This window comes from Camellia sinensis, chromosome 4 (genome assembly GCF_055761805.1).
Source record: "Camellia sinensis isolate YWXY chromosome 4, ASM5576180v1, whole genome shotgun sequence".
NCBI classification, from domain to species: Eukaryota; Viridiplantae; Streptophyta; class Magnoliopsida; order Ericales; family Theaceae; genus Camellia; species Camellia sinensis.
This window is the reverse complement of record NC_138964.1, coordinates 161306340-161317699: the sequence shown is the minus strand read 5'-3', so window position 1 is coordinate 161317699 and position 11360 is coordinate 161306340. Positions and strand designations below refer to the sequence as shown.

The 11360-nt window shown below is 31.2% G+C and overlaps 2 protein-coding genes across 2 annotated transcripts; one reads left to right on the top strand and one right to left on the bottom strand.

Moving 5' to 3' along the window:
- Window positions 1-762: 762 nt before the first annotated feature.
- On the bottom strand, window positions 763-2964 carry LOC114315130 (uncharacterized). The gene is made up of 2 exons (XM_028261697.2): window positions 2618-2964; window positions 763-2468 (listed from the first exon to the last, which is right to left on the bottom strand). The coding sequence occupies exon 2, from the start codon at window positions 2279-2281 to the stop codon at window positions 1016-1018; it is 1266 nt and encodes a 421-aa protein (XP_028117498.2). The 5' UTR covers window positions 2282-2468; window positions 2618-2964; the 3' UTR covers window positions 763-1015.
- Window positions 2965-7497: 4533 nt separating this feature from the next.
- Window positions 7498-10803, top strand: LOC114303088 (uncharacterized). The gene is made up of 3 exons (XM_082866730.1): window positions 7498-9142; window positions 9246-10372; window positions 10514-10803. Exon 1 carries the CDS (start codon window positions 7825-7827, stop codon window positions 8377-8379), a length of 555 nt encoding a protein of 184 aa, XP_082722856.1. The 5' UTR covers window positions 7498-7824; the 3' UTR covers window positions 8380-9142; window positions 9246-10372; window positions 10514-10803.
- Window positions 10804-11360: the final 557 nt, after the last annotated feature.

Below are 11360 nucleotides of genomic sequence, written 5' to 3'. Positions count from 1 at the left end.
TAAATGGGCAAGAAAATATGAATGATTTGTTTTTTCATTAATTGTTAGATTTATAAGAAAGGTTAGGTAAAAAAATAATGTAAACTTTGTTTATAATGAGTAATGCAAATGATAGTTTCAAAGGTTGTTAATTGTTCGATTTATAAGAAAGTTTAGGTAAAAAGTAATGTGAACTTTGTTTATAATGAGTAATGCTAATGATAGTCTAAAAAGTTGTCAATTAAAGTATAAAAAAATTTCAAATATATATAAGATTTTGTTAATGGGTGTCCTTAAAACACTTGATAAGAAACTTAAAATACTTGCACATAATGCATACAATATGTAACGTACAATCAATTTAAATATTGTTAACCAAACCTCTTAGAACTCGTAAACCAAACCTATATATATATATATAAAGAATTTTAATCTATTTTTTACACATTTATTAGGGTTAATGAAAACCCTATTGCCAATTAACATTTTCTCGCTCCTATACTTTCTTGCCTTTTCTTTTTTCTCTGGTAACGAGAAAAAAATAAAAAAATAAAAAATTAATAATAAATAATAAAAAAAATCTTTTTACCAAAAAAAACCAGTGAGAATAAAAATGTTATTCGTATGGAATTTTACAATGTAAAACGGTAGTCATGTCATTCCGTGTCAAATTTGAGAATTTTTTTTGTCCCAATTGTTGATGAGAACACAAAAGAAAAAACAGAAGATAACAACAGATGACCATATTCAAAATATTCAAGAATCAAATAAACAAAGAAAGGGTTTGGAATTCAAAGAATTGTTTCCTTTGAAAATTCAGAATCTCAACAAAAATACAGTTCTAATATGAATAAATATTGGAGAGAGTCAAAAAAATCTTGGATGGCTCTAAAAGCACAGAGAAAAACCCAAGAACTCTCATTTCAGCCTCTAAAAAAAACTCACTCATGCACAATTGCCACTCTCATTGACAATTTTATTTCTCACAATATAATATAGAGAGATACTAATAATTAATAGCTTCTAGCTGCAAAATTTATGGGCAAGTTATGTTCAAGGCTTCATCAATCCAAGCAAGCTCATCATTGCCTAGATCAAAATCGTAGTTGGGAAGATCATTTCCCTCTCCATTTTGAAACTCACATACCGGGAAGTCCATGTCCATGTCCATGTCCGCATTATCCAGACTGTTGAAAAACTGTCCCAAATCATTACCGTATAGCGAATTGTTCTCAAACACCGAGTTGAGATCTCCATTGATCGAGGGTGAAACTGAAGGCTCTTGCAAAAACTCCGAAATGGGTGGTGGTTGTTCCAAATCCTCAAAACCCAAGTTGAAATCTTGACAAATTAAGGGTGAGACAGATTGATCATCATCGTATAGAGAATTGTTCTCAAATGCCAAATCAAGCTCTCTACTCATCGAGGGAGAAACTGCAGGGTCTTGCAAAATTTCCAAATTGGGTTTTTGTTCCAAATCATTAGTAGGTAGCAAATTCTCCTCAAAACCCAAATCAAAATCTTGATCAATTGAGGGTGAGACAAATTGATCTTCCAAGAATGCCGAAATGGGTTGCTCTCCTTTTGCAATTTGTATTGTATTGGCTTCTTCCTCCTTGATTGAATACGCAGGGGCATCGACAAATTTCAATGAACCACCTTCATCTTTGTTGAAATTTCCAGAGCCATTGACAATAGATGTTGTGGAGATATCGAGGACAGAGGATGGCGATGGATGAGAATACAATCCATTAGTCTCCTCTGAAACACAAGGGTGGCATATAGGTGAAGCCACACACGAATTCAAGTTCTTGTTCCTCTCTGACAAAAGTATCGATTCAAATTCAAGCTTCTTTTTCTCATAAGCATTGGAGGCCTCTTCGGCCGTGTTGTAAGTTCCAAGCCATATTCTTTTCCCCCTAATAGGATCCCGAATCTCTGCTGCGTATTTTCCCCATTTCCTTCTCCGAACCCCTTTGTATAACGAAGATGATCTTCGTATCTTCTGCTTTTCACCCAATTTACTACCAACTATCCTCCTCTCATTACAACGCTGCAGAGAATTTGCTGCATTTAACTTGTTTGGTTCCTCAGAAACAACAATCTCCCTAACAATCCGCTTAACTCTCACCAATCCATTCTTATTATCATAAATTGACTCGTCATCATCGCTCCCAGAATCGGTGGCATAGGGATCACTGTAAATTATTCGAACTTTTCTAATCGGTTTCTTATAGTCCTTGCCTGTTTTCTCCTCTATTTTCTTATTATGATTCAGCAACTTCCTTTGAACCACTGGCATCTTCTTCTTGATATATATATAACAGAAACCCTAAACCCCAAATGCACCAATAATAAGAACAACCCTAAACCCTAAAAAATTTGAAAATCCTTAGTCCCAAGAAAAACCCAAAACCCTAGGACTCAATAGTGAAAACAAGAAGGGTTTTATATGAAAAGCCCCAAAGCACTCCACACCAGAAGAAGTCCTGCACAAATGAACAAGAAACACCCAAAACCCTAAACCCATCAATACCCAAAATCACAAATCACATAATTACAAATATATATACACGTGTGTGTGTGTGTGTGTGTTTATATACATATGTATATACTGATTTATAGATTGAAAACAAACCTTTTTGATCTTAAACGCATGGAAGAATATGGAGAGAGGGTTGAGAGTGATGAAGATTGAGAAAAGAGCCAGTGGTGCTTTGATGCTCCACTGAACAGATCAGCAACAGCCAAAGACATATATCTTCTGTTTCTCTCTCTCCTCTGCTCCCCCAAAATCACCCCCTTCTTGTTGCAGAGAGAGAGAGAGAGAGAGAGAAATAGCAACAGAAACTACACAAAGAAAATACAGATTATATATAAGAACCCCCAGAATTGAGAAACTATTTTTAGTATTTCTTTTTGGGGAATTGTTTCCAAAAACATGTATTTGTCGTTAAAAAACACATTCATTGCATTGATGAGTGCAAAGATTGCAATTACCAAAATTGTGACTTACCTTTTTTGGTAAAATTTCAGTCCTCTATTTTAGGCCTTTTTTGAAAACCTCTTTTAACTCATATTATTTTTTTATTTTTTTTTTATAGATATATATATATATATATATTTTTTAAAAATCAAAATTATTAAATTGTTTGATATTTTTAAAAATTTCTTACAATTTAGGTTTCGTGTGGAAATCAGTAATTTTAATAACTTTTTAACTAAAATATGAAATAAAAAAAATTAACATAATTAGAATAATTTTTTAATTTTTTATAAAAAAAATGTGCAAAAAGTAAAGAGAAAAATAAATATTTGACTTTTTAGTATAAAATATAGGTTTTTTAATGTTTTTAATAATTTTTTTACTTTTAAATTAAAATACTCACATGCCTAACGAGGCCTTAATTTACAATAATATAATTTAACAAATATTAACATTTTATTTATGTTAATTACATTACCTTTATCATGTCATTATAAATCCTTTAACATTGTTGATTTTAGAGGTGAACAGCGGATATACCGATCCATTTAAATTGACCAAATCGAACCGATCCACAACATTTTGGATAGATGCGTGATGACGAGCGGACGGTTGCGAATTGATTTTTTTCAATCCGCCTAATTTTGGACAGATGATAGATTTGAGGTTCCTTTGGCCGCAACCGAACCGCCAAATCGCGAACATCCTTAGTAATTTACAAGACTTTGTGTTTTCAATTTGTTTAGATATTATATTTGTGTTTTCAATTGAAAAAGAGTTTAAATATTATGTTGAATATATTCTGTTGAAAAAGAACTTTCAACTTGAATAGTATATTTTTTAAATTGACAAAAAAATAAATGTATTATTTATCTATATTTTGAAAAGCAGGTATAAATGTAACAATACAGAGACATACAATCTCTGCTACTACTCTTTTCATGGTTTTGGTGGTTTGAATTATTTTTATATTTTAAGAATTACAAATTGTAATACTTTATGTGGATGAGACATGTTGTGATTGTAATATGTAGATGAGACATGCAATGATTATAATATTCTAAAATTTCAAACTTTCTTTCTTTGGACGAGACATCCAATAATTGTAATACTTTTTTAAGTCATTGACTGTAATATATATATATATATATATATATATATATATATATTTTAAGAAGTGCACAAGTTGAATTATGTTGAAAATTTATAAAATTTTAAACCGTCAAATCGATTCGCATCCATCCGCTAATCCGTCAATCCGCTCAATTCATATCTATCAGATTGACATACGAATACAAATTAATTTTCTCTAATCTATTAATCTAACAAACAAATGACGAGTTAGAAGTTCCTTAATCGAAACTGGTCCACGCCCACCTAGTTGATTTTAGTATTTACAACAACACGAGCAGGGGACTTTAGCTGGACTGTGCATCCAACCAACCAAAATCCCATCTGTGGCAGCTGAGTATTGTGCTGTCAGTGCCCAATTTTCGAATTTCAAAAAAATAATAATAATTTTTTTGTTTGAATTTTCTTTTTTCTTTTTTCTTTTTTTTGAAGGGGGAAAATTTTGTTTATTTGGTTATGACTAATTTTTTGAAAATTAAGTTATTTATTTTTTATATTTTATTTTTTGTGAATTTTTTTTTAATATTTCATGTAATTTGTCTTACTTTCTAGATATACCTAAAAAATAAAATATTTATGAAAAAAATATTTTAAAAATTCAATAAATACACAAAAATATGAAAATGTAATGAATTTTTATATATTTTTGGTATTTGATGAATTTTTTCAAAAATAAATTCATAAATATTATACTTTTTACGTGTATTTATTATAGGTGCATTTTAAACTAAAAAAAATAAAAATATATTAAAAAAATTTACTAAAAATATAAAAATATAAAAAAATTCAATTTTCTAAAAAATAAGGATAGCACACCAATCTCATCCATTCATAAACTTAATGAATTAGTTTCATATGCAATTTTATCCATAACCTTATTTTCTTCCATTCAAACCTAATTCTAAAACACTACAATTATCCTCCATAGGTAATGTCGTCTTTCTTCTCACCCACCCCCATCTTGTCGCCTCTTTCTCCCCTCTACGACCACCTTCCGCTATGAACCATGCATTTTCATAAGGATCCCACTGCAAGCCATCCACTTTTAAAATTGATTGTGGAAGTCTAGAATGAAAGGAGGTGAGCGATGAGTGGCAATGTTAGTAATGATAGAGGGTTGAAAGTGACGGCAATAAGAACGAATGAGGGGTGAGTGGATAGAATAAAATTCATTTAGTTTAGTTTTAAAATCATGATTTGATTGTAAAGTCGTGTTTTGAGTTATAAGTTTTGAGTTGAGTTTTGAGATGTTCTAAATAAGTACATTTTTTGAATTTTTATGAAATATGAGTTGAGTTTAAGGTGATGTGATAGAGAGGTGATATGACTTAAATAAGATAGTGACTTTTTAGTTTTTTAACTTTTTTGTATATGCCAAACAAGGCCTTAGTTATGAGTTTTGAAAAAAGTTTTGAATTATATTTTGAGTTTTGGATTTTGAGTTGTATTTTGAAAATTTTTAAATTTATTTTTTTTAATATTTAAAAATTTTCTTAATTTTACTTTTTTAGGTAAATATTTATTTATTTTTTTTAATGTGCACTATATTTACTACATGTATGCACTGTATTTTTTTTTAAATATTTGAAATATTTAAAAATTTAAAATCAGTTGTATTTTTTTATTTTAAACATATAATTTTTATTTTAAATATATTTTTATTTTTTAATTTTTTTTTAATTTTTTTAAAATTAAAAAAAATGGAATTTATATATATATATATATATATATATATATCTAAATTATAACAAATTATTTGGTCAATACTTAAAAAAATAAGAATAGATTTTTCAAAAAAATATAAAAATAAAAAATATTTTTCTTCAAAAATTAAAATAAACAAAATATTTTTTGAAATTTTGTATTTTTTTCAAAAAAATATAAAATAATTTTAAAGAACAAAATAAAAATAAATTTGAATTTTGTTTTTTTAAATAGAGTTTTGAAAATAGTTTTGAAAAGAGTTTGGTTATAAGTTTTGGATTGAGTTTTGAGTTGTGTGCTTGATTATGAATTTTAAAAATAATTTTTGAATTGAATTTTGAAATTTGTGTTTGGTTAAAAGTTTTGAATTTTTTTTATTGGAATCAAGATTCCAAAACTAAACCAAACACTATCTAAGATTTTGAAATTGAATATGAGAGTGTTATTAAAATAAACAGATGTATATTGAGAATTTTTATTTTTTTATTTGTATACTAAGAAAGTGTTTATTAAGTGTACATGAGTATAGTTTGGAGATAGCATTATCTATAAAAATTAAAAATTAAAAAAAAGTAAATCACAAATAAACCTCTTAAAATTTATTTAAAATATGAAGTGCTCTATGTGATTCTAGAAATTACAAATACCCCTTTCTTAGAATTTTTATTTAACAGAATTAACAAGAAAAATGAAATTCCTAAATACTCTCGTGTACAACAATAAAATTACTTAAATTGTTAATTGAAACATATTTATGATATCATTAAAATTTGTTAATTGAATTTATAATTTATTATTAAAAGAGGTCATTTGTTATACAATTAGAAAATTAAAAGGTTGGGATGTAACTTCTTAAATTACATGGGACAATATATATTTTAAGTAAATTTTAATGAGTGTATTTATAACTTATCACATAAAAAAAGTAAAATAGAAAGGTGGACAACATTAGTTGCATATACTAAATGACTATATTACCCTTGCTTTTGAGGATGAAAAGACAACAATGCCCTTTTTAGCCTAAATCCCTTTCTATTCCAAAATATAGTCGAATTTCTGAGAGAAAAAAGGGGGGGAGAGAGAGAGAGAGATGAAATCTTGGAAGAAGAGAGATCGAAGTGAAGAAACGACGAAGAATTTACTAGATTTGGTTCGATCACCGTTGCTAGGACAAACTGTAAAAGAGATTGATCAGTGACAAGTTTTTTTAGGGCTTCCAGGTCAGACTTCGAACTTTTTATACTTCAATTATGATAATTTTGAGTTTAGGGTTTATGATTATGTTTGATTTTTCTTCATTTTTACGGAATTTCTGGTTGTATAGGTTTGGTTTATGAAATGTATGTCTAAAGGGTTTGATTCGAAAATATACATTTAGGGTTTTTATGTTTTGTCCAAATTTTTTCATTGAGAAGTAGGGGTTTGTTAGGTGTTGTAATTTTTTGATTGGGTTTAAAGTTTTTGTTAATTTTTGTTAATTTTGTTAATTTTCTGTAAAAAATACTATAATTTAGTTTTTTTTTCCTTCTCATTCTATATCTTCTGATTGTTAATTTATTGTTAGAAATAGTTTTATTTTCTTGATTTCATAAGAAATACTGAAAATTAGGAATTTTGGTTTATTTGCAAAATTTAAGGCTTTTATTTCTTTCTATTATGAAGTTGGGGCATTCTTCTTTTATTTCTACTACTTATTAGATGTAACATGATATTAGTTCAATTTTGTTACATTTGGATGAGTAATGGTTGAATGGAGTAGTATTTTTATACTTAATCGTTACTCATTATGATCACAATATGGCTGCATTCTCTTATTTTGATTTAATCATCAACTACAAAGGCAAAGTGGGCACAATATACGATGTGGACCCGAACATGTATTGCTACATTGATGCCTTGAAGTATATGACTGAAATAGTCCTCTCTCGCATTGATTGTAGTGAAGCAATAGCTATCACATTGCATTATGACATGCCTGGTACTGAGAATATGAGATTAATAAAAAAGATCTTGATGTGTTGGATATGTTTTATGTGCAAGGTAGGAGTAAAACAATTAACTTATATGTAGATATTGCATATTGTATTGGAAAGGAAGATGGTGGAAGTAGAAATGATGTTGGAGATAACAATGGTGGAGATGGAAATAGTGGAGTTCATGGAGTGCATACTGTAGAGGTAGATGAAGAGTACCATGACGACAATGTGTATGGGTTTAGTGATGAGGATAGAGATTGGAATGCAAGTGTTGATGGTGAACATGAATCAAATGGCACTGTCAATTTGAGTGATGAGGATAATGAAGAGTCTAATGAAGATGATGGACTTAGTGATTACCAATCTGGTGATGATGAAGTAAGATATTCTAGCAGTGATGATGAATTTGATGGTGAAGTAGACTGGATGGATGATGAAGAGATGAGGTATCCAGCCAACCAATTTCATAGTACTTACAGTGGGAAAGAGCCATTTTTTAATCAAGAAGGAGAAGTTGTACTGAAAAAGGTAGTGATTTTTCCAAATGTGCATAGCTTCAGAGCTAGATTTAGGACTATACAGTGCAGACTAGTTTCAAGATAGTTAGGGACAAAAATGAGAAAGCCAGAGTGACAGCCCATTGTGCTGCTGAGGGATGCCCTTGGAGAATTCATGCATCTCCTCTTCCAGATGGGATCACTTACAAGATCAAAACCTTGGTACCTAATCACACATGTAGTAGAATGAACCAAAATAGTGAAACAACATCAACTTGGATTGCCAAGAAATTGGTTGATAGTTTTAAGAAGAATCCACACATGGGGTTAGACATTATGCAAGTGAAGCTTAACAAACTTTATGGGATTGAGGCCTTAAGAATGCAATTGTATAGAGCCAAAAGGAAGTACAAGGAGGAGCTGGAGGGTGGTCATGGCAGCCAGTACGTGTTGCTGCCAACATATGTTGAGGAAATTAAGAAAACAAACCCTGGTAGCTTAGCTGTCATAAATTATGAGCTGCCTCCTACCCCAGTCTCAGAAGATAGAGAAGAACCAGACCCTACTCCTATTCCTCAGTAACCATTGTTCCAAAGAATCTTCATATCATTTGAGGCAATGAAAAAAGGGTTTATTGATGGATGTAGGCCCTTCATATGGATGGATGGTTGTCACTCGAAGGGTCCCTATGGTGGAGTGTTAATTTCAACAGTTGCCTTAGATAGAAATAATGGTTTGTTTCCATTGGCATTAGCAGTAGTGGAGGGTGAATGTAAGGACAACTGGACATTCTTTTTGGAGAACTTAAGAACAATCATACAAGATGCACTGCCTTCTAGGCCATGGACCATTTGTCTGCTCAACAAAAGGTAATTTACTTACTTGTTGAACAGCTAATTTATTTACATAATGCATTATCCTCTAATTTTATACTTGTAATGGTTACTAATGTTTCATTCTTTGTGTGTACAGGGCCTTGACAAGATTGTGAGTGACATTATACCAGAGGCTACTCATAGAAGATGTTGCATGCACTTATTCAACAATTTTAGAGCAAAATTTCCTGGATTGATGTTGAGGAAGCAATTCTAGAAGACAGCAAGGGCATATAATCAGAGGGAGTATGAGCAGGCTATGCAAGCCATCAAGGATATGTCAAATGATGCTTTCATATGGTTGCAAAAAGTGCACGTTGAAGGAAGGGCTAGGCATGCATTTGATGGTAGAATAAGGAATGATCACATCACAAATAACATGATAGAGTCCTTCAATAATTAGTTGGGAAATATGAGATGTCAGCATATTTTAACCATGTTAGAGAACATAAGGTGCAAGTTGATAGGTAAGTTGCACATGAGATATTAGAAGGCTCTACAATGGAAGTCTAATGTCACTTTGAACATTAAGAAACAACTTTAGGTCACACTGAAATGGTCAAGATATTGTAGAGTAGAGTATGCAGGAGGTCAAGAGTATGAGGTGGAGGATAATGAAGGGGTAAATCACATTGTCCATCTTGGCATGATGACTTGTGTATATAGAGAGTGGAAAATTTCTGGGGTTCTATGCAAACATGTTGTGGCTGCAATTTCTCATAGTAGACTGACCTTAGAAGATTTTTTCCACCCATACTACTCTAAGCAAACTAACTTGACAGCTAATGGTGGGATAATGCATCCTATCTTAGACCATACCATGTGGACACTTATACAAGGGGACCTTTTACAACCTCCACCTCTAAAAAGATTGCCAGGGAGACCAAAGAATGCTAGGAAGAGGGCTGCTCATGAGCCTCCAATTGGAACAAGTCAAAGCAAGAGGTCTAGTATCTTGAGATGCAACTGGTGCATGCAATTTGGACACAATAGGAGAACCTGCCAAAGAGGTCCAGTAAGGGGTGAAACTAGTGGCAGTGGCAGAACTGGTGGTAGGGGCAATGACACCACTGCTGATAAGGTTAGAGGTTCTGTGAGGGGCAATTCAGTTGGAAAGGGCAACTCATCTGGAAGAGGCACTTCATCTGGGAGGGGCACTTCAACTGGGAGGGAAAAATCAACTGGCAAAGGTAGGGGCAAGGCCAATGCCAAGCATGTTTGAATGTAAGTTTTTCATATTTGTTTAGTCTTCCTATTACATTACTTTAGCATGCACATGTAAGTTTTTTTTTTTTTTTTTTTTTTCACATAGCATGCATCTAACAGTGGTTTTTTTTTTTTGGTTTGTTTCGTTGTTTCTTGCAGATGAATTAGCTATGATGATGATGATGTTTTTAGTACAAGTACTTATCATAACTTTAAAGTATATAATACATATTGCTTTAGTGCATAGTTAGTGAAGATCATGTTCCACTTTTTGTATTTTTGTAGTGGACATGAAATAGTAAGAATAGACCATGAAAACAATGTTCCACTTTTTGTATTTTTCTAGTGGACATAGCAGCTAGTACAAAATGTAATGGAATGATGTATAGTGACACTTGGTGTTTACATTTATATTTTGGGAATATAATGGAATGATGTATAGTCAAACAACTGCATCATACTTATATATTGATGATCACATAAGGTCCATTACAAAACATTCTTACAAAACATTACAAAAGCTTTAAAGTCTTAGCAATTCCTATTACATTTTTAGAGCAACCATCAAGGAAATCAAACATAATACAACATTCATGATCATTACTATCTTCATAAACCCCATGTTTGCTTCAAGTACTTGCATCCTTGTTTGCATAGCCCCTATTTGGTTCATTAAATTCACTGTAGTGGTATCTTCTTCATATGGTAGAGTGTGTCTGTTAACAGTAGCTTCAGTGTCTTCCATCATCATTTGTCCTCCAACAGATGAGTTTATTGGTTTGCACCAATCCCAGAAAGAGCATTTCCCATGTGGGCATAAATAATACAATTTGCCTCTATTTTTCTCTGATTCAGTGACTTTAATTGTTGCTTTGCTCCCACAATAGCAGATCTTACTTCTAAACTTGATCACTCCCTCTCCATTACTTGATGATGACATATCCATACGATCCTACATTTTATGGAATGTGAGAGTTATAATGCATTTTTAGAACATATATTGCAT